The sequence below is a fragment of the Ooceraea biroi genome, chromosome 9, assembly GCF_003672135.1.
Source record: "Ooceraea biroi isolate clonal line C1 chromosome 9, Obir_v5.4, whole genome shotgun sequence".
Lineage (NCBI taxonomy): Eukaryota > Metazoa > Arthropoda > Insecta > Hymenoptera > Formicidae > Ooceraea > Ooceraea biroi.
Genome location: NC_039514.1, coordinates 2,740,185 through 2,768,045, shown reverse-complemented (window position 1 = coordinate 2,768,045; position 27,861 = coordinate 2,740,185). Strand labels below are relative to the sequence as shown.

At 43.8% G+C, this 27,861-nt stretch overlaps 1 protein-coding gene and 2 long non-coding RNA genes across 4 annotated transcripts in view; 2 read left to right on the top strand and 1 right to left on the bottom strand.

Annotated features, from left to right (window-relative positions):
- Positions 1–27,861, top strand: part of LOC105276294 — a 380,772-nt gene that overhangs the window by 203,764 nt on the left and 149,147 nt on the right. The gene's annotated exons all lie outside the window — the stretch shown is intronic.
- Positions 10,105–13,026, top strand: LOC105276292 (zinc finger protein 573). Its single transcript, XM_011333808.3, has 3 exons — positions 10,105–10,867; positions 11,156–11,309; positions 11,610–13,026. The coding sequence occupies exons 2-3, from the start codon at positions 11,163–11,165 to the stop codon at positions 12,477–12,479; spliced, it is 1,017 nt and encodes a 338-aa protein (XP_011332110.1). The 5' UTR covers positions 10,105–10,867; positions 11,156–11,162; the 3' UTR covers positions 12,480–13,026.
- On the bottom strand, positions 16,918–17,727 carry LOC105276293. Its single transcript, XR_893383.2, has 2 exons — positions 17,225–17,727; positions 16,918–17,152 (listed from the first exon to the last, which is right to left on the bottom strand). It is a non-coding gene; the product is annotated as an uncharacterized LOC105276293 (long non-coding RNA).

Sequence of the window (27,861 nt, the reverse complement as noted above, 5' to 3'; positions counted from 1 at the left end):
ACCGCTCGCCCGACGCCGGAAACTTTCCGAAGGATACGTAATAATCCGTCCCGCGGTTCCGCGTCCTCGCATGTCCTGAGGGTGGACTCTCGCCGCGACGGGGGAGTCAGAGGACCGCAGAGGGAGAGATGGCCGCGCGCCGCTCGCGCTGCTGTATTAGATTTGCTTTCTAGGACACTTTAATCAGAATGTACCTATGTAAATTTTTGAATACACATCCCTCGTCTCTCGCGATGTTTGTATAGGTCAGGCGAAGGTATTTTCCTGCAGAGTGGAGGACCTCCGTTGCAACCATAGCTGCCGCCGCCGCCGCCGCCGCCACCGCCGTCGCCGTCGCCGTCGCCGTCGTCGCCATCGCCATCGCCGTCGTGCACGTCCCGTGAATTAAAGAATTTGCAATTCTGAATTTCAGGTGATCGCATACATACGCCGCCCGTAGCTGTATCCCCGCCGAGAGGACGGGGTGTTCGCCTTTCGTCCGCCGCGAGCATCGACCGACGCGACGCGGCTCTTTCGCAGCGACGCGGATGCGCGGAGATATTTATGTTACGCTGCAACTGAACTCATTTTGTATTTCTCGCTGTCTGCCTCTTCGTCTTTTAGTGTCCGACATTTTTTTACATTCATCTTGATGCCCCTTTCAGAGCTTTTCAGTGGAATTTCTGCTGAAGGAAATGGAATACTCGCGTCAGTGAAATTAAATGAGGAATGTTGTGCAATTCACTTCGCCGACGATGGCTGCTTGGTGATCGCGAAACTTGCGTTGGACGATACGTTATTTTTGTCATATTTGTATGCATGTGTCATCGCGGTGACGTCGCTACGTAAAGCTGCTCGTTGCAAAGAAATTTATACGTAATAAAAATCCTCGTGAACGGGATTATCGTAATAATCATTACAAATGTGCTGGAATTATTATGCAGCTCGTAGCTCTTAAACTAACCCATATAATTATTACTGTGATTCGAGCAATTGCATAAATAAAAATAATACCGGTTTTTTATCGCGAGCGTAGCGTGAAGATTACACCGCGGTTTGGAAATTTTTGTATCAAATTAGAACAAACGCGATATCCTACGCGAAGATCTATGGGGGGATGGGTCCCCATTGTCCGTTCTTCTCTCTTTCATTCAACTTTTTTCACTTAGCGTATTTTGCTCGCGAGCGAAAACTTGGACAGGCCTGATTTAGAACGTGAAACATTAGCGTTGCATTAAACGTGACAAACGTACGCGCTGCAGCGATATTATTCCTCGTATACGTATTCGCGAGCAATCATTCGAGTTTGTTTCATTTCTCTGAATAATACAACTCCTTCAAATCAAAGCGTAGAAAAAAGAAACAGATAGAATTACCGGACCACGCAAATATTCAGAAGATTGCCTCGAACCTCACTCACGTCGATGTCTCGCTTACATCACTCGCGAACAGACAACGTACACACGCGGAAAGGGTAGGCAGGAGCACGGGGTGCGCGGATCCCGTTAGGCACGAATTTCAAGATGAATTCCGACGGACAATTACGACATTTTAATTGCACAATACCCGGGGAACGCGGGCGAGAGACGAAAGAGAGGCGAGCATCGCGTAAAGAGAGCGGCCGCGACGAGGGCGGCGAGGCGGAGACGGCGAGAAAGAGGAGAAAGACGAACAGAGGATGTGCCGTGCGTGGGCGAGTGTGTGCTCGGGGGTGGTCGGGGGATGGACGGGCACAAGAAATGACCGACCGAGCGCACACGCGTATAATTATAATAACATTACTTGACAGAGATGGCGGCGAGAGGCGAGCCCGGTCGGCCAGGCTCCGCCGAGCATTGAAATATTATACCTACCAAAGAGAAAATAATTAAAATTCAACCCTTGCGCTCGCTCGCATGCGAGCGCGCGCCCGCGTCCGTGTGAGCACCGGCGTACACGCACATGCATGCACAGGCGCGCGCGCCAACTCGTGCGCGCCTTCTACGTGGGGTAAACCGACCCCCTCTTCTCCCACCGTCGTCCTCCATCCCCCTCGCGCTTCGTTCTCCAAGGATGGGGTTTCCCATATTTTTTCCAGCGCCCTAGGTAACAGGTATTCCGGAAACGTTTGTTCGTTACGTACGTGCTTCTGAGCACCGTTGTAGTAAGTAGAAAAAGCCCTCGACGTGTACCTTTCAAGTTGGATTATCGGGCCGGATGAATGCGCGCATTCACGATCGCTCGGCTTGACTCTGACAGCGTTATTGTTGCGAAACGTATTCGGTATCCGCGTGTCGATGCTCCTCCAGGATAATTGTCCCGTTATGCGTTTCACTGGTCCCGCTAATTAAATCGGGTTTCGTATCCGTATCGCTACTCGCGAAAGGGAAAACCGATCAAAGCCGAATCGAACGGGAGGCTGTCAATGCAGATTATTTCACGCAACGTTATTCAGAATCGCGTATTACGTACTACGTTTTTGTATTTAAATAGCCGGAGTGTGAGGCATATTATAGCATTATTGTTACCGTCATCTGGACAGGGCGCTTTTTTATGTTTCCCTCGAAGACAATGGAACTGCCGACTTAATAATGGAACTGAGTTAGTCGCGTGCGGCTACGCAGGATGAATTTGACGTAACCGCTGAGAAATAAAGGATCGATTCCGCGAGAAGGCGCGATGGACACGCTCGTCTTAATTGATATTTTAATGGAGTCTGCGAGAAAAAGTCCTTGAAAATCGGCTCCCGAGACCGTGACAGGATCGCGAGACAAAGGAATTAATGGAAGCCGCGCGGAGATCCTTCTGCTTTAGCACGTCCGCAGGCGGGAGGACCCCTTCTTCCGTTTTCACGGCTATCAATAGCGTCGCCGAGGATTTTGGTGCCCCGTCAAACGCCGTCGGTTATAATTTATTCAAATTAGCCCGGGGATTATTCATGAAAAAGTTACGACGCGCAGGCGAGTTGACGTTCGACGGCGGACTCGCTCGATAATATCGCTTTATCTCTTTCCTACGAGATTAATATAGGTTTATTATACGACGCAGTTTCTCGTTGTTTTGTGCCATCCCGCGTGATTACTCGTAAATCAACGTAAAGGCAAAAAACTACCTAACTATGCGGACGATACGCCGAACTTTGCTCCTCCTTTGAGCCGTCCTCGCGAGTGATTTTCTTTGTTCGATACTGTCACCGGAAACTTTAACTTTTATTAACTTAATCTCTATATTATCATAACGAAAAAGTTTTTAAATATAAATTTACATTTTGAAAGTGGTACTTGCGGCACATATCTGCGGGAACAGATTTCTTACCTCTCACACCTTTGATCAATAATTTCCTCAACGAAATTTGATTGGCCGGATTTTTTGTGCGCGAGAACTTCGACGGATATTCCAGCTCGAAGAATAATTATTCGCGCTCTTTAAAAGTGCAAAAACAAGAAGCACGCGAGCGAAGAGCGACGAGCGCTCGTTGACACGGGGATGCGCGCGGGGCCGAATCACGGCGGCTCGTAACGGGTCGTACATTATGATTTAATGCTAACACTGTGGTAATGTCGTCAGAGAGACTCCTGCGTATAAATAATTCGCGTGTCCGGACGCCCAACCCCGAGGACCACGGAGTCACGGGGTGGACGAGGGCGCGGAAAGAGCAAGCGGAGACAGAGGGAAGGAGTCGCGGGGGTTGGTAGGGAGGGGGGAGGGACGGGCGAGTTTTTAATGCGGCATCTCTAGGGGCGACGAGGATTACCAAGGTTAAAAAGGAAGTTTTTAATAATTTTTCATTTTCTCTATATTTATTATCGCACGTTTCCTAACCGGGGGTGGAGGGAGAAGGCGGGGGAGTTGTTTTGTCGGAGACAATGGAGGGTCGGTAACGCCGGACCGTCTACCGGGGGGTAACGGGATGGCAAGGGGCAGGGAATAAGGGACGGGAATTTCACGATTGTCAGTTGTCGTTGTGAAATTTTAATTCGCCCTCTCTCGCTTCTTCCCTTTTTTTTCTTCGTGACCGTTCTCTCCCGCTCTCTTCCGATCTTAAAGCGCATAAAAGCCATCGTGTGATCTCCCTCCGTTCTGATCCGCGACGCAAAGTCATTTTATAACGACGCGCCGGATGCTCGTGGGGATGTAGTGCCATTCGCTTCTCTCGTTCATCCACTGTCACGCGGGGTTGTTCGAAATTTCACGTTGTTACAGAACACGTTGTCGCACGCAGTTTTCCTCCAGTTCCGCTTTACATCGTTTTGTCGTCGCTTCTGTCCGCAATACAAGCGTTCAAACACCTCGTGAAGTATCTTTGCGTGCGAACGTAAAATGTATTAACATCGAGGCGAACGTTTGCGCTACACGATATCGCTATACACGATATCGGTGGCTGCGCTTGTTGGCTACACGGTGGATAACAAATAGTAACGAACAATTCCGTCGGGAGACAAACTCGCGAGGGAATAATCGCGTTTACCAATCAGCTTGATCGAGGAGGACGGAAAAACGCTCGGTGCGACGAGAAGTTTCCGTGAGAGAACGCGCGGCGCGGCAGGGGGATGCGGGACGTTGGAAATTCGTCCGTGCTAATTTGTCGCGAAGATCGTGGAATTGAAGCTGGCGCGGAGTCTCCTCTATTGGTTCGAAGCATTCCACCGTGCGCCTTTCTTCCCGCCGTCCTTCCCCCGTACACCCCTCGCGATACGAAGCGTCCTATCGTATTTTCTGCGAGCACCGTTCCGAATTACGAACGCCGGAAACCTTAGCGACATAGAGAGAGAGAAAGAGAGAGAAAGGCAAACCGGATAACAGTTGGCAAGATGGACGAAAAACATTTTAAGTCAGATATATTGGATTAGCAACTATGTATCATTAATTCATCATTTTTTAAATTGATTGGAAAAGAAAAATTTAAATTAATAGAAATTATCGGTTTATTAATTGCAAAAATAGTACGACTGTGAATTTAATATATTAAAAAAATCTAGATATAGGAATGTTTTAATTAAAAATATTTTGAAGCTATACTGGACGTTTCCAACTGCTCGTTAACGTGCATTTAAGAACTAATGGGGTTTCGACGTAAAAAGAAATCAAAGCCTAACCACGGCACATTAAAAGCGATAAGGATCCATTGAGCGCGGGGATCAATAAAACTTTAAAATGTGCGGCTCACGGTTAGTTATTAATCGCACGCGCAAACCCGTGGCGCGATGCATGGCTACTCATTTGCGCTGCCTCCGCATTGAATGTAAAGAGCAGAAAAATTATGTTTACACGGGAAACCCGCCGCGAATCATTTTCCATCCAGCGAGCTACACCCGGAGCCCCGAGTTTCGTTCGCGCGCTTCAGACCTTTCCATCTCTTTATCCTGAAATCCAGTGAGATATACTACCGGCGTATTAATCAGGAACGCGGGGCAACCTGCTTTATGAGTCTTGAAGTATCGCGCGGAGAAGCGGAAGGAGGAGAAGAAGAAGGAGGAGGAGGAGGAGGAGGAGGAGGAGGAGGAGGAGGAGGAGCAGAGCGAAGACATCAATGTCAATAATAATTCATTGATTACTTAATTCATAGTTGCCATGACGACCGTCTCTCGCTTTTCCCTCGCCTCCGAGCTACTCTGTTTTTCTCGCTTCGACGAAGGAGAGTACATACTCCTTAAACTCGGCTCACACGGAATCGCACGCGTCAATTACGTCCCGCGGCCGATCCGGACGATCAGCCAAAGTCGAATTAATTGAATCGTGCGACGCTCGTTTTGCGGTGCCATGATTTTCGCTCCTCGCGCCCAAAGTTGCCCAAAATTCGATCATGGTGCGTGCGGCGTCTCCGGGATCGTCGCACGTTCCGTTGTGAGCGTCGCATTAGCCTTGCTTACGGGTTCGCAAGCAGGCAAGGAGAAACACGAAATGAATATTCAGAAGTTATTAGTCTGTAGTGAAATGTGACGGGGCTCACCCTTCTCGAAAACCACCCTGGCCTCCGCCACCGTCGCCCACTCCCCCTATCCGCCACCCCTGCACCCTTCTCTTTCCTCCTTCCTCTTGCCCTCGTCTCCGCGCGCGGGGTCGGTATAGATTTTGCGATACATCCTGGCGGAAATGCTCGCGAGTGAGCGAGCGTGCGAGCGTGCGAGCGAGACACCCCGATCTGCCACTACCGGCCGAAGAAGGGGTTGAAGCCTCGATGAAACGGCGGGGATGAAATCGTGAAAGATGAGGAGAGGCTGCGGGAGGCGGACGCGGATAGACTGGGACTGGCGGGGCGTGAGGGCGAAGGGCGAAAGAGGCTTTATGCATAAGCTAAGAAGCGCCATTGACGGGCACCGAGGTGAGGCGTGCACGTATACTTCGACTGTGGCAGCGTGACTTGATAAACAGGACTTTGGTAACACCGACGTGACGTAACCCCGGCACGTATCTCCGGAAGTCACCAAGTATAATCATACGTGTGGAGAGGGATGGGTGACGGGTTAAAGGTGCTCCCTGATTAAAGTCATTTGGAAGTACCGCGGCTTGGCGCGATGAACACTCGAAACTTAAATTAATTATACTATTTGTCAAGATCAAAATACGCAAAAGAGTTTGTTGCTTTTGTTGCAAATATATTTGCCACTACTGTAATCGTGAACGTAAAGTAGACCACTGCGAAATGTGCAAAATGTAAATTTAATATGTAATTATTTATGATATATTCGTGCATAAATGTCGCGTAAAACATTGATGCGCATAACGTCGATGCGATTACGAAGGAACACCCCTACGTTAATTCCACCCCCTCCCCCTTTCCTCCCCATCGAGTCGACTCGCAATCGACGAGGGAAACAAATGTCGAGGAACAGACGCTTGGTTTACGTTAGTCGCCCCATCTCTGCCTCGTGAAGTACCGGCGCGCAACCCGCAATGGAAATACGATCCACGAAACATATAATACCCCGATGTGTCTCGGCAGTATTTGTCGAGGAAGCGCCGCGCGGACGGATAGAGATCTCCGACAATCGTGTAAACGCTTTTACGAACGGCACCATCTTGTAAGCACGTGCGCGCGCGCGCGTCCCGTGGCGTAGGCGATATTCAAATGGCATCAATTTCTGTGAAATTGCTCTCTATATCTACCCGCAACCTGGCGAATGCAGGCCTTCCCTCTCGCGAGAAGAGGGAGCACAAGACCGTATTGGCAGATAGCTACAGCATCGTTTTACAACCCCTTATCTGGATAAGTTACGGGCATTCTATTCGGCGATTCTCTCTCGTCCGAAGTTACGTCGCCGAGGGTGTCATCGATTTCCATGGAAATCCCGGCCGCGTGTAACTCCCGTGCCAGATTGCTGCGTCGGTCGTCTTATCGCGCGAGACCGCTTCGGCAAAAAACGAACCGGACTAGACTATCGTCGAGAAATGCGAGACCATTTCCGATCGTGCATGGTTGTCCAATTGGTGATATTATTTGCCAAACACAGTTCTCTTTTACAAATTCGTAAATTTCCTTAAATCCGTAAATCGCAAATCTATGTAATACCTCGAGAGCTTAAATTATATTGCTCACCACGCTGGTTGCATCCTCCGAAATTTGTTTCATACATAACACTTTGGTAGATACTATTATATCGCGGATAATTCCTGTGAAGTAGTGTTATTAAGCAAGTTGTAATTTCGCATGAGGAGGATCTAACCAGTCGAAGAGTCAGTCAGTCAGTCAAGCTGCGGTAGCAATCTCGGAGGTGCCTTTCACCATCCTTTGCCTTGCCGCAAGAAGAAACACCCGCGGGGCTTGGCAACTTTTTTTCATCAGCATTTTACGGTTATACCGGCGCATTAATAATGCACATGCTTAATATAAAGAGAGGCCCGCGAGTCTCCGTCTAATAAACTGGAAGAATGCTTTATAACCGTCCGCGGTTTTGGCTCGTGAGGGGGCGACCGACTGACGGAGGTGGCGAAGGGCGCGCTGGAAGGCAAACTGAAGGGGGTGGCTTTCTTCTTTATGCCCGCCAAACGGCCAATCTCTCCTCCGCGCGTCGAAGGGAAGTGGCCCAACTTTCCGCCGCTTCACGAAGAGACAACGAACTCATCGCGCGATATACCCCATGGAAGCGCGACTCGTTAAAGGACCTCTGTCGTCCTCTCGTCAAATCTCTCGTGTATACGTACTCTTCTCTCGCCCCGCCGTGAAAAATTTATTTTGTTGCAAAAATTGTCGGGGAGAGAGAGAGAAACGCCGTCCGAGACGACAGACCGACGGGACGGTTTCGCAAATTCGTCCATTTGAATTTTGATCAATTTATTAATTTGCATTTATTAACATGCAAACGCTAATCTTACCGTGTTTTTGTTCCTGGAAACTTACGTCAAACAAACACCGGAATATTTACTTATTATCTATGAGCGATACATCATTTATGATAAAAAGCTGGTTGAGTCATGTCGGTGCGGCACGACGACGCGCGCGCGCAGACGTAAATCACCTTTAGCATAAAAATTTTCATATCCATCTTAGCCTTGAGTGCCAAATGAATTTTTCGTTCTCCCCGGGCTGATTTCCGACTTGCGAGCGAGAGGAGGCGCTCCAGATAGCGAAGGTGAGACTTTTTGAAAAATATGAGTTTAATAAAGGAGGTGGTGTGATGTATGGCCTCGCGCCCGGCGAAGGGAACCTACCAGGATCAACCAGCTTCGATACACAGATATTGTATACGTAATATAAGTAGATGAAGGAAATGGGTGTGAGAGAGATATACTAGGTGTCAAAATGTCTCGCGAGACGTTCGACAGTTTCCGCGCTGCTAAAAAAATTGCTACGGAAACAGAAAGGAAACAGAAGGGAGGAGTGAACGATATTCGTTGACGGATTCCACCGCTACGTGGATAGTAGATCGCATCTTTCTCATCGCGATTGGTCAAACGTCACGATATCATGGATGTTTACGAGGATGTCTGCCGAAGAAACTTGACGTTTATTAAATTTACTCTTGCATCTTTAAATAATTTTTTATACAGGCTGTTTCCAATCTAGTCTTTTAAATTCTTTGATCATTTTAAAGCTGACTTGGCAAAGATGTCAAAGAATATTATTAATCTCACACAGGTTTTCAATTTTTAAATCTTGTCAATTTTTGCATACAACTCTGTTGTGATAAAATTCAATTAATTTTAGATAAATACCTGCATCATTGGATCGATGAATTAACGATCTTCAATCCGCTCAGAGTCTGTCATTATTGCTGCTACGTCGGTATTCGAAAACATTTTTTTCAGGCCGCGTTCTCCATAATAATACCTCGCGCGAAAGAGGCACTGAATATTTCATCGCAAAGATCCGTATTTTTCTCCGGGTGATTGTCATTCGAAAAGGTCCAAGAGCGACAGGCGTCCGGGGGCGGGAGCAGCAAAATCAATTATTCATCCGAATTGGCTGGGAAAAAGTCCTAATTATCCGGAGCAAATACAAGCTTAATACGCGGGGGTGTACTACCTCCACCTCCCTTTCCGCCCCCTTTGCGCACTCTCTTTCTATCTGCAAACCTGCGCCGCCACTCTTCGGCACGACCTTCTCCTTCTTACCGTGAATAACCATTTGTATTTCCAATTAGCTTTGCTAATAAGAAGACGGAGGCATCGCCGTAGTTTAAAAAAATGTATAACCTCATCCAGCCACTGGGGAAATAAAGAAAAGCGCCGTCCCGGTATGACAATACCGAGTGGGCTGAGCGGGGTTATATCGGGCGAACTACAATTAAAAATCCTCGCTTCACCCTCGCTTAACCCTGACTCCTCCTTATGTCGTATTAACGACCGGGGGCTGTGCAAGGATGGCTAACGGGGACATCGTACCAAACAGCGAGACTTCCTTTTTTTTTTGCCAATTTTATGCTTGACCCCATCGTATTCCATTTTTTTTATTCCCGTTCTTTTATCTCGACGCTCTGTGTCTCGACTTGTTTTTTTAGCATCGTGTCGATTTACTCCGGTTCGGTATTGTTATCGCTGTCTCTCTCTTTCTCCCCGTGCGGAGCGAATAAAATGGGTTATAAAAATATATCCGGAAGGGGAATACCCGCCTGCATTTTTTTGGTCGTGTGTACATATGGTCGAAGCAGTTAAGCCAGCTGTGAATATAGAATTGATACTCGTACCCCGATACCTACTATGTTTCTGTGACGTTAATTGCATTGAATAATTGAAACACTTTGCGTATTTCAATATATATCATTCTACGTGATTTTGCACATAGAATGTAATTATTTTATGATAATTATATTATATTAAATATTTACAAATTCATACATATTAGAAGTGCAACCTTCGAGATATATGAAATATATATTACATATTTTATATAATATTTTATTATATTTTAATGATTACGATAAAGATATGTTAAAATATGCAAATCTTTACAAAATGATAAGCTTTTTTCATGTTATGTAAAATATGTATGTTTTATATTATATAAAGTTATTATGATACGATTTCTAATTTCGGGGCTATTGTATGCGGCCGATATTTTGCAAGATGTCGTTGAATGCCCATCTTGAACACGTGTAGATATCATCCGTACGAAAGAAATTACAATACGATGAAGATAGCTTCCATAGTAATCTGTTTCGGCGAATACAAGATATATATCTACATATGTTTGCAAACTCGCGGATTCTCATTCCCGCGACTCCGCTAGGGCTCTTGTTGTCGTGTCGATGATCAAAGTCGCACCGAGGTCGATTGAGCAACGGCGAAATCGACCAAGGTCCTATAAATCCTTGTCAGTCGTAATCGCTATTTCGTATAGCATGGATCGCGGCGCATGGATCGGTTTGGACAATCACTAAAAGAGTGTGCCAACAATATCAAGTGTTGCCTTTTCAATTGGAATAGCGCCATCCAATTGTCTAATCATCCTGCAGTTTTGTTTATTTCGAGTGTAAGTATGAGTTTACTCTATAAAATTACCAAGTCTGAATTATTTTAGATTCCTGTAGCTATTTTATTCAACATTACTTAAATGCATTACGTATTATATAATATGAATGTTTGATTATCACAAAATAACGATATTTTCAATTGATCAATTGATTAGTCATCGATGTTTAAATACTAATCTGCTTCATGTTTCGTAACTTAAGATTAAACATTTAACAACTAGTTTATTCTAATATTATTAATTATGGCGTTAAGATTAATCTTACAATTTTTTGCAATTCTCTTATAGCATAAGAATGAGAACTAAAACAGTTCCAAGACACAGAATACTTCAAAAAATTAAAATTATATCTGCGACGAAAATTTCTTCGGATGACGAAAATGTCCAGGATATTGAAAATCCTAATGCAACAGTTAGTCAAAATCGTCAAAATGCATACCAGGTAAGACACCATGTGATATTGTTAAATTGTAGCATAATTTTGACAACATTTGACAACTGTTTATGCGTGTCAACGCATATAATAATCTGCATTATTAAAAGTTTATTGAAAATCGAATTTGAAGAGCATATATGTATAATAATATGTATATATAGACGAATAAAAATTTAATTGCGCTAAAATTATTTTTACTATATTTTAATATTTGGTAGATAAATAAATGTCTTACATAGATATAAAAATATATAATACATGAAATTTCAAATTTATTATTCTTTTAAGATAAATATTATTTGACAGGCGTACGCGTCTTCTTCAACGATCTTTTTCCCAATTATTACGTCCACTGCTTCAAGCAATGGGTTGACCTCGTTTTCATCCACCACCAGCACGTCATCATTGCTCACTAACGATGACAACAATAACGTGGAGGTCATAAACTTGTCAACAAAAGATGCTACGAATCATCTTGAGGAGATCGCGACAGGCATCTCCGCCGAGCCGGAGGATAAACTGAAAGACTCGTTTCTCTATAAGATCATGACCGATCCTAATTTCCTGGAGAACATACAGAGGAACAAGCAGCCGAAAAAGTTCGTCTGCCTATTCTGCAAGGAAGAATTCGCAACGTGTGACGAACTGACGAGTCACATGGACGCAAAGAAGGACAACAGCAACCAGATCCCGTGCTGCGCGTGCAAGAAGACTTTCGCCGAGAAGAGATATTTGAAGTACCATCAGAGGTGTCACTCGGAGAGGACCAAATTCACCTGCGACATCTGCACTAGGAAATACACGAGGCTAGACAACCTGACGAGGCACAACGTGCTCCATGTGAACCCGGACAAATTTGCGTGCACGATCTGCAGCAGGACATTCACGCGCAAGGACCTGCTGAATAAGCATCGGAAGAGCCACGAGAAGTGCAACCTCTACTGCAAGAAATGTGGTAAGTATTTCAGGAGCGTTATCACACTCGGCAATCACCAGAAGACGCATCGTGAGGTATCGAATGCCACGATGAGCGTAATTGTCTGTGACAACGAGAACTCGCTTTCCGGTGATAGTAATGCTTGTGAAACGCAAGACCTGACGTTGGACAAGAGCGTGGTGTGTAAGACCGATGGGAAGGCTCGCAAAACTCAGAACTCACCTTCCGACATCCGTTAGATAAAACATATATATTATGTAATTATTTCATCTTGATTTTCCGTACCTTTCGATAGCTGAAAGGGAACTTTCAAGGGCTAAGTGCTAGTGAGTAAAGTTACACACTTATTTTGTGACTTGTCTTACAAGATTTTGGTCTTGTTAAATTCGTTTTGTAACACGAACTCTGATTGTGGCGTGATTGTGGCGCGCTTACGTTATAAATAGTTCCTTGTTATTTATATATTCATATATATATATTTACAAATTTCTTGACCGATCGCAAATGGTCATAAATTGAGCGGACAGAGTTTTGTGATCGTACGCGCAATTGACATACATTAATTAATAATATACATATGTTGATTTCATTTGTTATTTTGTATTGTGTTTACCGTCGTCTAAAATATTTCTAATTGCACTCTGTTACATGTAATTCAATCAGCTAAATTTGTCATACGACGTAAGAGATTAATAACATGTAATATTATGTAATATTATGTAACATGTAATATCATGTAACATAATACTTATTACCATCAACATTAAATAATCTTGCAAACGCACATTTCTCAGTCTTTTTCCAATATTTCATCTATCTCTTTCTCCCATATATTCAGAATAAGGAACACGCGGAAAGAGCACGACGTGAGTGTTTCACGCACAAGTGCTTATACCCAATCACGAAATAGAACGGCCACCACTGTTCTCAGAGAAATCGTCGTCGTGCCTCGTCTCTTTTAACTTTATTCACTCCGTCATGCATTTTTTTCTTTGTGGCTCTCTCCGTCGTTCACTCTCTTTCTCACTTGCAATTTAATGCAATTAAGTCGAGCGTTAAAATATCGTTCTTAATTCGCCGGCGGCACCCTTTGTTTTAAACGTGGTTTTAGCGCGAGCGACTCACGTCGGGAGCCTCCCGCTTTCCTTCTTTGTTCACTTCTGCTTTCTCTCTCGATCCATCTCTCTCTTTTTCTTTCTCTCATGCGTTCTCTCTCTCTCTGTCTCTCTTTCTTCCATCAGGCGTGCAACGCATAATTCGTTTTTCCAGTAAGAAATACATGCACGCCGTCGTTGCGTTTTCATGCACAATGCGCGACTTTGACGCTCTGTTACCACAAGATCTAGCCTGTCGTCGCAAAATTCTAATTATTTTCCACTTCCTTTTTGGAATACTTGAAATTTCCCACGGCGATGGAGAAAAATCATAGCGCCCGGTGGTGCTTAAAGCTTGGATTTAAACGATACGGAAAACGGCCGAGCTCTTTGTGCATATTACATATGTTTCTTTGCACACTTGACGTGAAATCCATCTTTTTAACGCAGTAATAAAGCCTTTTTACTCTGAGCAGAAAGAGGGAGAGAGGGGAAGGGAGAGAATCCAATGAGATATGTTAGCAAGAAAGATCGCACAAATTTAATTTTCTCATGTAATTATATTACATGTTTTCGCGAAACGCGATTTTCTCCATTCAAAGTACATATACAGCAATTTCGGATTATAGAGCTCAAGTAATTTCGTGTGCCAAACCTTCCAGAAAAATTATGAAAAATAATTACGTCTTGCAGCATCGAAACATCTCGCGTACTTGTATCCAACATGAATTTTACTCCGCCAATTCCAATCCACTCTTTGCTTTGTACATTACCAGCCACGTTCGCTTCATATTCCCTTTGTTCATGGCACCCTGAAGAACTTTGGAAAGGTTTTTCCGCTGCAGCATCGAAAGAAAGCACGACGAAGCACTCAAAGATAGAGCAATAGAAGAGTCCGCCAATTTCAAGCGTGGCTCTCGTTCTCTCCCTTCTCATCCCTTTCTCTCGCTCGCTCTCTCTTCTTTCTAGCCTGGAATTCTCCCGTGTCCCTTTGATCTACTTACTGGTCCAACGCGTATCGCGTATGCGGACTCGACCAAAAATGTAACAAAGTTTCCAGGAACGTCCTGGCAGAGAGGCCAGTACAGATTCTGCGGTCTCTTTGGCGAGCGTCGAACTCGGTTTTTGCTAGGCGAACGACGTCCTCTCTTCGTTGTCCGCCCGTGGTTATTCTACCTTCACTGCGATATACTTGAACATTACGTAGGTACTCGGGTCGATTATGCGTGATGACTGACCATGTATAATCTCAGAAAACAGATTTCCTCGGCTTCCCAACAGACGTTTCTAAAGATGTTATTAGAGAATTTTTTGAGAATACTTGTTGCGGATATATTAAATAATCATCTTTTAATTTCAGCTTTATCTTTTAACACATCTTTTAATACATTGTTACAGGTGTATATTTAATTTTTATGACGTAGTCTCTGTGATCAGTTTTTTTATCTTAAAATAGCAGTAGATGCTTTTAATTGGTGGAGATAGACTTTTTTAAATAGAAATTTAATCTTGGCAGGTATAGCACATGAACGCATTTTTGTGATAGACATTTTAAGATTGTTTATCTCGTCACGTTGTGTTGCTTAATCTCTCCTTGTGCCGAAATTTAAGGCATTATACCGTGGAAGAATCTCTTTGAAGTCGCGTTTTACATGCAATATTTACATGCTATCGAGGGAAGACTTTAAACTTCTTAAAGATATTTTGAAGGCATGGAGTACTTTCAGCGAGCTCGCTGCATTAAGAATTTAAGGGAGGGGCACGGTGGCATTTATTCATTCAGCCATTAATGAAAAGTCTGTATGGTGGTGTCTTCCGCACAAAGATCAACGTGAAAAACAGTACAGGAACGCTCAGAAATACAAGTTTTATTGATACTTTCTTAATTACTATTACGTATGTCTGTTTAAAATTTTTCTATTAACTTTGATCAATTAAGTAGGAAAATATTATTTATTTATTATTTCTTAGGATCGAAAATTATTCAGACTTGCTATATATGTGAATATAAAATGTGAAGAGTCTTTATAATTATCATAAACATCGTCGTGATTAAAAATAGTCGTAAAATATAACCATTGCATTCGATCAAATCAATTAGCCGTTGCTGCATGTACACATCACATAATCTAATATTAATGTTGATAATCTCCGCGTGTACCGGAAAAAGGAACCAGTGAGAAGAAAAGAAAAATGGGAGAAAGTGCGCGCAAGAGCTAGGGCAGAAACTTCCCCGCAATTTTAAAAACTGCTAAGCATTGCATGTGTTTGTTTGAATGCACAATGCCATTAGAAGTGCATTTTATCCCCTCTATCATCCTCATCCTCGTCGTCATCGTCGTCATCGTTGTCGTCGTTGTCGTCGTCGTCGCCGACGTCGTCTACGTTGTCGTCTCTCACGTCTAACGCTGCTCTCCCTCGTTACCTTCCTCCGCGCTCCCGAAACCCTCTCTTGTCGGAAAATCTGCTCGCGGCGAAACGTAGGACGTTCTATGTACGCAGCGCCGAGTTTTTCCACTGGTTTTCATCTGGCACTTTGGCGCTCGTTTTCCCAGACCGCACGCGTGTATGTGCGCGCGTGTACATCACACGCGCGCCTCGTTGCTCTTCTCTCGTCGGTCATAACGCTTGTTTTCGCGCTTATTTTGCATCGTCGAACAGAAAAACTCGAAATATATGAAGGCTTAAGTCAGCACAAACAAGGATTAAAGAAAGTGTAATGATACTCCCGATAATCAATTAGATTGACAGATTAATTCGAACATGATCATGAGACATGATCGAGAGACAAAGAGAGCGATTAAATTTTGGCTGATTTGTGCACATGAACATCATAGAAATGATGAATCTATAAAAATCGTGATAGCGCCTGATTCAAAATATTTGACATTTATTTGACATTTTGAAATATTAGTTTGATCAAAAGTAATAATTCTCAGATTCTTTGAATTATATTTGCGTTTCTGTGCACGCAATTTACTGAAATTTCTTTGTTATTTATTTTACTGTCTCGCGTCTGCATATCGTAATGTGTGTTTGTGTGACGCGCGAACAAGAACCGTTATGAAGACGTATGTCCTTTGAGCTTTGCTTCGCTTATATTAATATTGCATCAATGCCGTGTCAAAGGACGCACCCTTCCTCATTCTCGCTACTACCCTTTTCGTACATAACGTGTACCCTTTTGCACTTCGATGAGGCTTTCTCGAGCGGCCAAGCAACGCGTAGCTGCCTCGTGAATAATTAGCGGGCGAGACGTTAACCGATGGGTTTGAACATTTCTCCAGGTGGCATCAAAAATGTACACATTTTATTTCCACATTAATTCCATGCTGCATAATAATTAAAAAGTGGTGAACTCGCCCGTAAAATTAATTCTTTGCGTTTTAGCAAACTTAAAATCCGTTGTTTTATATGAAATGTTTTTTTCAGATGTATCTACCTTTTCTAGATGTATCTACCTTTTTTCCAGATGTATCTATATTTTACTACAACCAACATGCCTGCATATACACGTCTCTTGTAATAAGATCAACTAAAATTTCCTTTATTAATGGTAAAAAACACGGTTGTAAGTCAAAACTGGATGTCAGTGCTTGTTTATTAAATTAATGAAAGTACATCAGACGTTTCGGTCTCACTCTTGGACCATTCTCAGTGTACAAAAAACTCCTAAACATATTCAATCAATCTACATTAAAACGTTGAGCTATGATACAAATGGACATTATAATATGATACATACCTGGATAACTGATCAAGCATACATAATTATCAGAAGCGCAGCATTGCATTATAATCAAAATTCTCGTCAGTGCCTATTGAAAAATTTACGAACAACAAATTGAATCACTCCATAAAAACAAAGTTATTAAATATTCAATACTTACTACTCCTAAGTAGCACATCAGCATTGTACAATAAAATCATTTTACATCATTTCTCAGATCAAAAAATAAAATCAAAGTACAAAATCTAAAAAGGTCAAACGCAATCACAAGAGATATTCTACATGTCTATATCCCCTCACTGTCACGACGCGAATACCAGACTGTAAACGCTGAGCTTATGCTGTTATCGAGATCGCATACACAAACAAGACCAAAGGTAACCAAGGTTATTATGGAGAAAATAAATTTAAGATCGGAAGATAATCTTCCGGTAACGATTCCGTATCCTTTTGCAGATTCAGTGGATTTACTTGTCTCTTAATGTTGACCATTTCTGAAATTAATCTTTTTTTACAAGATCTCTCTTCATCTAAGATCTCAATATCATCCCACTTGAAATCATGAGATGACTCTAAACTTGTGGTTCGATATAACAGAAGGGGACCTCATTCTTTTGTTAATATCTTTTCTGTGTTCATTGATTCTTGTATGGAGCTGTCGTTTGGTTTGGCCTACATATTCCTTTATTACATTTTAATAACTTAATAGAACGTTTTCAATGATAAAGTTTCGATATATTTATCTCGGACAGCTAGATCGATTTCGGATGACTTAACCACGAGGCATTCGCCGAGAGGAGGGCATGAAATCTCTCGCGAGGAAGAGGAAAGAAAAGGGAGGAAACCACCCCGCTTAGGCAAACGCGGCCAATAATCGCTGATAATTTATTAAGGCAAAAAATGCTGGCGATCCGCCCTGCCGGGCTTCTGCGTTATTTAAGAAAATAAATATTTGATATCTCAAACAAAGACTCTCGGCTGTCCCTCTCCCTCCCGAGGAGCCGGCAATGGAGGCGGGAGACAGATAAGGGTGAGACCACGAGGAGGAAGGACCAAGGATCGCAGCTAAAAAGTGTCGAGGGAGAGGGTCGGTAAGTCTCGGCCGCTTAAAGGTGCCGGCGGGGGTGGCGACTCATTGGCCGTGAAATATGGGGTAAAAGGTTCGATAATTGATTACACAGATTTTTTATGCCGCAAGAAGCCTTAATTCTCGCCGCTACCCCTCGGAATAATTCCGCGCCGGAAAACCCGAGCGACGAGCCCGGAATATCGAGTCCCTTCTTCTCTTCTTCCCTTCATCCGCCCGCGCCCGCTCACGTCCTTACAAGGGAAGACAATCTCGCGTCGGCTCTTACAACCGGTTCCGAGATTAATCGAAATCGCGATTGCGCTTTCCACGGGCGGCGGGAATAAACGGCGTATCGGTGAGGAGACGTTTCGCTCCATCGAATGAATGTCTCTCCGCGGTAATCCCTTTCGCCCTTCCGAAAAAAATCATTTTAGGTTGAATATAACTCTCACAATGGCCATGAATAAAGAGCCGTTACCTCCTTTAGTTGATACCTTTTTTATCTTGAACCTTTTTCATTTTGAAATCTTTTTTTACTAATCCGTGAGGTAAATCGCGCAAGAGAAATAATTGAAATCGCAAGAATTTTACATCAATAACACGATTGTCCGTAGATATGTCATCACGAGCACACGGATGTGCAACGTGGTATTGCGCAGCTCTTCGCGCACGTGAAAAATGAAGTGAGTCAACATCAAAGACCCGATTCGAATAATTCCTGTGCGGACGCTCGATGAGCGACGATATTACGATGGGGTCGATCGATCCGGGACTGATACGTACAAGGGCCAATATAGGAACAATGCCTCCTATTACACAAGGGGTGCGCGGCATATTTTCTGTGCGAAGAAACACACGGGTCCTAATATTAATTTTTATCAGAACTGAAAGCTCAAGGGGAGGAGGGCACGATAGGGGAGGCTCTCGCGGTGTGCGCTCCAGAGACGCGTATATTGATTAAAATGTGGACCGGCCGAGGAACGCTTTGTTTCGCCGTGAAAAATCATTGCCGCGTCAATAAATCCGAAAACATCGAAGAAAGACAAAAAGGGTGAGAAAAATGCCGAGGAGAGAGAGAGACAGAGAGAGTCAGGGAAGTCGATTTGGGTATTCTGCTGCTTTTATGACCGTTCGATGGAAAAATATCGCGTCGCCGATACCGATAGCCTGTCGGCTCCTTTGTTATTATACTAATTAAATTGCTCGCTCTTTCTCTCCCTATGACACCCTTTCCTCCGCCACGCTCGACCACATCGTCCCACCATGCTCGTTTGAACTTTTTCTCCTCGCCGGTGATTCCGAAGGGCTTCGTCATCGATCTCTCGCTAAATGTACTAATTAATTGGCGCGGAAAGGTTTGTTCGATCCAAAAGTTTGACCTGGGGAGATTTTATTTGAGAGTTTTGAGGGGTTGAGATTGAGAGAGACACTTTTTTACAGTCGTACGTTTAGCACAGTACATTTATGTATATGTTTATATTTATGATAGTATTAAATAAATATTATCTTTTAAAAAAGAAGGAATGACAAAGATAATTACAATTGTCTAGTAGTATGATTCTTCTGTTTTATGATAATGATACAATTTTTCTTGTTGCACATATATCTACGTATTTTTATAAAAAGATACGCGGCATTTCTAAACACGTAAAAATGTTCTTTCGGTCATATGGAATACATAATTGCTTCATCGTGCGCATTATTAACAAGTACGCTTTTCGCGGATGTTTCCCGAATCTGGTTTTCAGAGAAGAATTAAATTAGCATAAGAGCCCTTGGGAACGGCAGAGGATGGATAATTCAATGATACCACAGTGTTACATTTCAAACATTCGTTTTAATTATGATACGAAGCGTACGGTAAGAATTTATGTTTTTCGTAATTACATGCGTACCGGTCTTTTACACTGCGTTTCTCGCGCAACAAATTATATCATCTGCCACTGGTCTCTCCTTCGTATGAATTTTACGTAACTCGGAAATCGCGGACACAGAATACGCGTCATTCGCGTAACAGCTCCCGTTTTTGTGAATTCTGACGTTTCGGGATACATAGTCTTCCTTCATAAAGAGGAATGAGGCAGACAGGGAATGGATCTTTATCCACACAAGAACTATTATTACATGCATTTTTATAAATTTCATACCGCACACGTATCTTCATTAGATTTATTTTAAAATACCTAACGCTTTCTTTCCGCGTGCTCTCGTGTGTAGCGCTTGGTACTGTTCTCTAAATGATTAAAAAAAAAGAAAATGAATGAGAGAGAGAGAGAGAGAGAAAATGTAATTTGCGTATTCTTTACATAGAATCGTTATTTTTTGCATTACCAACGTAGACGTGCGTGTATTATAATATTCTCTACTACAAATAGCAGCATTCAGTCGCATTCTTGCGCTTTACTTGAGCGGATAATTTTTTATCGCTTTCCGTATTTCTCTTGATATTAATTCCGACTCGAAAGACGCGGGTATGCACGCGATGTTGAAATTATTAAACGACACGTTCGCATCGACCGTCCGCGCCGATTAATGACAATAGTCTCATGTATGAATAGCGTAGGCGAATATTGAAAGAGAACGTAGGTCTCGCACTGTTCACGAAGACTTCCGCGCAATCTTCCAATCGTTGCCAGCAAGTTACCATTTACGAGTGGACGCGTGTGTGGACGGTGCGCTCACGCGAAATCCCGCGAAAGGAACGCGGACGAAAATTGATTCGATCGTCGAATCAGCCGGGGCGGGCGGACAGGCGGCTGTATCGCGCTCTATAAATAGTGGCACTGATGATGGAAGACTTTAAATGGGATGATATGGCCTCTGATCGACCCAATCAATGCCTCCACTAAATCATCGTCTAAACTGACGGCCGCAACACCGCCGGCTAATATACACACGCCGTAGAACGCTGGTGGGCGACCGGAAGAGGCCACTCATCCAGCGATTGCCGATGTATAGCGTCTTTATGAGACCTCGTTACCACATGAGCGCTCATCCATGTGAACCATGCCTCGCGCATCATCATGATGCTTCGACGCTTTGTTTCGCGATCTCGCGACAACAACTTTAAGTAATAGAAATTGGGACCGTACGCTTGCTCGCTGGTTGCCATCATTGACGGAAGCTGCTTGCGTGGAAGGTAGTTTGCGTTGATGTTGTTCAAGCCTATCAAACATTTTAAGATCCTATAAGGATTCTATAAGGATAGAACAATGATTATTGTATTTAATCTACTTTCTTTAATAGCTTTAATAGCTCTTAGAGCACGATTGCTCAAGAAAGTATCATGCATAATCAGCAAACAAGTCAGTATGAACTATTGTTTAATCATTTATTTTTATTTGATACAAAGTAGTGACACATGTAACTTTTCAAACTTTCCATCTTACATTCTTACTTGTTCGAACATAACTGGTGAAATGTATAAATGGAGAATATAATATCCGTAATTTCTCTCAAAATTGCGTAATTCTTTATAGTTTCTGGTAGGATTAAATTAAGTAGCTTGATAAAACCTAATAGGTTGCATGAAAACGCTAGGGAAATTACTAAACGAGATAGTCTCGATTGATTGACAATCGTAAGACAGCCGGGTTAATCTTAACCGACGATTGGCCGGTCTCTCCTTAACAAGTGGTGTCAGGCAATCGAGTATCGACTTTTCCATTAGCCGCAGAACTTGTGGTCACCGTAACGACGAAATTGGCTATACCAAAAGGATATCGCGCCGGTGATGTTCGTCGGTGCCGGAGGAAACGCAGAGGACGAGGGCGAGGGTGAAGGAGAGGGTGGCGTGTGCGCAGCGTGGGGGTGACATTAATTCTCATAACATTTTACGAGGCGGTATCTGACCTGTGTCAAGTCCTTCCGACGCCCAGGAGTACGGTTTAGGAGTCATAACTCCCAATCACCCTAAGACATGCAGTCGCGAGCAATTCAGCCGGCACCAAGGTAGCCGTACTTTCTTGAATACCGGGAGCTTACCGGAGGTATGTGGCTGTCCGTCTCTTTGACTTCCTCTTTTCCTAGTCCGCCGGCTACCTTACTACGTCACTGTCCCGTAAATCTTGCGGACTTTCGGTAATGAATTGTCCGTCTGATTTGTAGCCGGAGTTTTTAACGGTGAACGTCGCCTGCAAATCTAACGGCTCGCCTATTGGATTCAGACGTATGGAATAAAGGAATAACAAACAGGTTGGTTTTCAATTACCTTTATTCTACTGTTTTGACGTTCTTATGAGAATGCTGAGTAATGAACGTTTCTGAATATATGCGATAATTGTTACAAAGCTTGTTATTATAATCGCTAATTAATGAAAGACGTTAATCTTTCTACATCACTTGAACCTTGCAGCGTAAAATTAAGACGTAACAGTTTTAATGATTTGATAGACTACAATTCGGTAGCCACAACACTAATCTTTTTGACATCAATCGTGGCGCGAGACTTTCAAGTCAATGAGACGCAATGCGACGCACCGACGCCTCGCGTCTGCGAGCGCGATGGCAGAGGCGAGGGTGAGGCACGGAGTTTGGTAGAAAACGTGCCTCGTTAAGGGAAACGGAGAACATAGGGGGTGCGGCAAGACAGGGAGACAGAGAGGTGTACGTCGTCGTTAAACCGTACCGGGAATATCGCCGTTCAATTTCGCTCCCCGCGCTTTAAAACAAGAAGAAAAAAGAGGAAGAGGGAGGAAGGAAGAGAGGGAAAGAGAGAAAACCGCTCCCGCCGCTCGTAGTATCGGCCGACCGGAGTTCTTTTTGATCTCGCTAAAGAATTCATTAAGTTTTGCGGGCGCGGTTAGGTATTAATGTGCGGGGGGTGGGAAATGCGCACGGCGCCGTTTTATGCTCGCCCGAGCGCGAGTCAAGCCGGAGAGAAGAGGCAGGTGGAGGAGGTGGATCTCTCTTTTCTCTGCCTGCCTGCCTTTGTCTGCCCACCCCCGTTGCTGCCGGCATCGTTTCTTGTACCTTTGCTTGACTATCGATGGCTTTTAATATTCGCGCGCGCGGCAGGCTTTTGCCATTTCCTCGCGGTCGGCCTCCTCTGCGGTGAACCCGAGGGAGGAAAGGGATCCGTCTCGCAGTCAACTCGCTGAACCTGCTGGGTTAATGTCTTTCATGGTGAGGCGCGCGCTCGCGCATATATAATCGCGCGTGAATATTGCAGCGAGATTAAGAACGCTGCTGGAAATGTAACACTGCTTTCGAACACTGTTTCCAAAACTGATAATGTGAGTTTCAAGGAGTTGGGTCCGATATCCCTATTTCTGAAAAACGAATAGGATTTGTCGTGTTCTTCTTCACCTCACGTGCTGATAGAGGGGAAGATTAGAGTGGAGGTGGCTTGGAAAATACTAGCTGGACGATAGAGATCAGCTGGGAGGAGGGCAGGGTTAGGTCACCCCGCGCCGCTGGAGTGCATTTGGCCATCAAATAACATCGGCAGTGCCTATAACCGGCTTACGTCCTGACATAAAGTCGGCTTGGCCTTCTCTTCCTTCCATGGTCTATCCTAGCCGCACTGCCATCTCGAACCACTAACTCGTGATCAGGCCGCCTAACCATCGTCGAACTACCGTCGTATCAGGAGGAGTTGCGGCTCTTGGGAGGCTTAAGCTCGCGATATCAGTTGATTGGGTCTAGCAAGTATCGCCGGAAAAAAAATTCCACAGGCTTTGATGTCTTCCAAGAAGCTGCAAAATTTTATAAAGCCTTTACAAACTTTTCTTTCGGAAGAATAACAGACATTTATTCTAAACAATATACAGAAAATTGTGTCAGGCATTTTTGATAATATGGTTCAAGGGAAATTCTTCAGAACTTGACAATTTAATACAAATTTGAGGTTCATATATCACAATGCAAACATTCTTACATTTCTTCGCGCAGAATGATTTTGTAAACTGTAATTGGACGAATCGTGTTAAAATGTTAACGCATTTATTGTCATCTAATATTTCCAATATTATATGAAATATGAAAAAAATATTTCGATAATAGTATGATCGTCTACGAAGGGTGCCCGTTTAACGGGCCAGTTCAGAACACTCGCTACCGCGCTCATCTCCTCCGGATACATTTTCGGTTTCCCCGATATTTCTAATTAAACTTTCCACGCTCTATACCGAGCGATACTTTTCCGGATTAGCGAAGATACACGATGGTTTGCGGTGGCCTTGTTGATACCGAGAGGTAGTTCCACATTCGAGGAGGGAGCCAATAACTTGCCAATATCGGCATTACTGGCGCACTGAGCGCAATATAAACGTTTATGACCCAATGTGCGTCCAGTCAACCCCCGGCGGCCAAATCGCCCCCTTTCGATCCGCCGCTTTTCTACCAGCGGCTCTCAAATGTGTGCTATTTGTCTGTGTTTTATCCCCCAAGCATGTATATTTCATGCATAAGATTAACTTCTTTGAAATCGAATAAAGACATGATAGACAAAAAGAATAAGCTAATATTACGATATGATAAAGTACAAACAGTGCTTCAAGTCCTGAAAACAATTATACATTATTGTATATAAAAAATTTAATTTTTTTAAGAACAAGAATCAAGAAGATCGATTTAAATATCTGAATCGAACAAATGCGTTAGTCTCTTATTTAATGACTGAAGTGATTTTTTCGCAAGATCATGTCATTTTGGAGGGGAATGAGAACAACTGTCGCGCAGATATCTATAAGACATGAAATGAAAGAAGGGTGAGCATCGGTAGCCAATGTGGTCAACGCCAGCTCCGTCCTCCTCTCTTCTTGTACATCGTCGTCGTTGTAGACTGGTCGTTGTCGATGTGCGTCACCTACGTCGTACCTACGTCGGTTACTCGTCGTTGGCTCGTCGACGATGTGTGGGTGCGTGTCCTGGACACTTAATGTTTCTCTATCTATAGCGGTCAGCTCGGGACAGCCCGGGATATTGTTATATACGACATTGTGGAGGACCCGAGCAAGAAAAGGCGAGGAGTGGAGCTACGAGAGATATCGCCCGCCACCAATTACCGCCGACCAAGAGTTATTGAAAAGATCTCCCCACGGGAGAAGCCCTGCAGAATCGCGACTCAGCCAGGCTAATGAACACTGATTACAGTTTGGCAAACGCCCGTCGATGATTTGTGGACAGATCGTGCGCCACGGTTCGGCCATCCGAACCCATTACGCCGCTGTTGCGACGACGATTTTTCCCTCTGATTTGTGCGACACTTAATACGTATTAGGAAAAAAACGCGATACTCAGGGACATCAACTCGGTTTTCCGAGACCGTCGTGTATTTCTGGAGCCACAATCCGCGTGTGGTTTGTGATAACGTTAATCTATGAACTAACATTAATGTCTTTTTGTCAGCTCGATATGATAAATGAGAAAATTCTAATGGAATAGAAGAAAAAAATTTATGAGCGAAGACTCCATTACGTTGTTCAATAATTATTCTTTTCCCTTTTTGTCGCGCCGAAGGGGCGATAAGTGACGGTACAAGAATTTGCTTTCTCATTCCGCTGGCGTGCAGTATCCTCCTCCTCCTTCTACGACTACATCCGGTAAACGACATAATTCGCTAACACCTCTAACTCCTGATATAACAGAGTATTAGTTCTGATGCTGTCACTCCTCCTTCCCGTTCTCCCATGTCCCGCGTAAAATCGTTCGACGGATACGCCTGTAGCGCGTACCGAGTCCCTCTTTACCAATTTTCCTCCCCGAAGCTTCATCGTCTTTGATCAGTTCCAGCGACGCCCGTATAAGCCGCCTTCGTGCAGCTGCCTGCATACTCGGCGTTCGTTGCATTGAAAATTCTTGTTATACAAACATCGTCAAGAGCTAAAACCAACTCTCATCCCTCCGCAAAATTAATTATTTACAACTAATTGTGGTATGTATAAACGAGTTGCATTTTCTTAACAAATACCATAATATAAATTGAAATTTTATATAGAAATATTTAAATCCTGTTTCAGTAAATTCAATAAGATCCTTTAACTGTGAGAGGGAGGAATTGTATATTAAAGAATACATCCATCTACAACGTAGAACGCGCGCATAACAGATGCAAAAAGCATCCCTGATTAACACTGAGGATCAGCTTGGAAATTTCGCGAGTTCCTAGCGATCGGTGAAAGCTTACGCCAATGAGGCGGGCATTAATTATTCCCTTTAGATTACGCCCGACACGATCCGTAAGATCTCCCATCCCCGTCCCGGTGCGTCGCCATCAATTTCGTCCCTTTCTCCGTGCAATAACTGCGCCCCTCCGCCTCTCTCGCTCTTCCTTTCTCCAGGACGCATCGGAAAATCTGCCTGGTCTCATCGATGGCAATGCCTCCTTTTACGATCATCATATTTATAAACGTAACCTCCCTTCCTCCCTCACCCGCGCTGTGCTATCTTCGCGGCCGATGAAAGGATCTCATTAATTGAGAATACTGATGCTGCCACGAAGGCGAACTATATCGAATCGATCCCACCCCTCTGTCGTACATTGCCGCGCCCCGCGCGCTTATCCATCCGCCCACCCACGAGATCACGACGGCGAATAAGACCCGTGGGATGCCGTCAAAGGGAGCTTATATTTATGAGACTTTCGGCAAACAAATGGATAAATCTAATATCTTCGAGGCGAAGCGCGAGAAGCAGCCGAAGCTGCTTGAGGAACTGACGTCTGAAGACGTGAATTCGACAATCTTCTTGTATGCAGCTCGTGTAATGGATTTTTCGGCTAGTCAGGAAAATGAAAAATACCGTGGGGGCAGGATTTATTAAAAGATAAGAAGGATGCTATAGAAATACGTAATAATAGACTGATTTTAGGATTTCGTTATAGAAAAGAATTTTTAAAAACGTTCAAAGGAAAAGAGGAGCATTTAATAAAAAGTAGTAACATAAATAAAAAAACCAATAAATATGCAATATTTTATAATATTGTATTTCTGGACTTTTATGTATGCAACCCTTTACAGTTTTGGATTAATTTTGGAATTCAAAATTGATCTTGAAATGAATAGAATTAATGGTGTTAAAGTATATTGTCGTATCATTTTGAGAATTCGTAAAAATATTTACGCCATAAACACGCATGAGTTCGCGATCGGAATCGATCGACGGCGCGATCGCATTAACTCATACGGACAGATGTTTGACGGCCACAATAATCCAGCCGTGGCTCCGAGCGGAAATGACGCGCACTTATAACGATGGTCACCGATGATCTCACAGAGATGATACGCGGCGATAGGGATCGCTTCTCGTGCTATGAAATTGTTTAAAAACGGACACAGGGCCCCTCTCGCATGGCCGGCATCATCGCCCTAATGACGCCAACTGTCACTAAAGGCCCCTCTTCGATCACGTGCTCGGCGATGTATCTTAATTGGTCCGCAAGTCGATCTTTATTAACGCACAGGCTAACAATAATGCAAAATATTACCCGCTCGAGGCGGCAAGTACATCCTGCGACGCAGGTAACGCATTTTACGTTTTACCATGTAATTAGTTACGATGGAGTTCCTGAAGAACTCCATCGTAACTCGTCATTGCGTGGAGAACATACGCGCGCGCGCGATTCGCACTAATATATGTACTTTTGCGCGGATTTTATGTGAATTGTACTCACTTCTTTTCACGAGCGTGCGTGATCATTGCGAAGATACATAGACAATCGTTAACGTTTTGCGGTAACGCATGCGTCTGCCCTACAATTACCAGGCCGTAACTCATCCCCGCTTCCA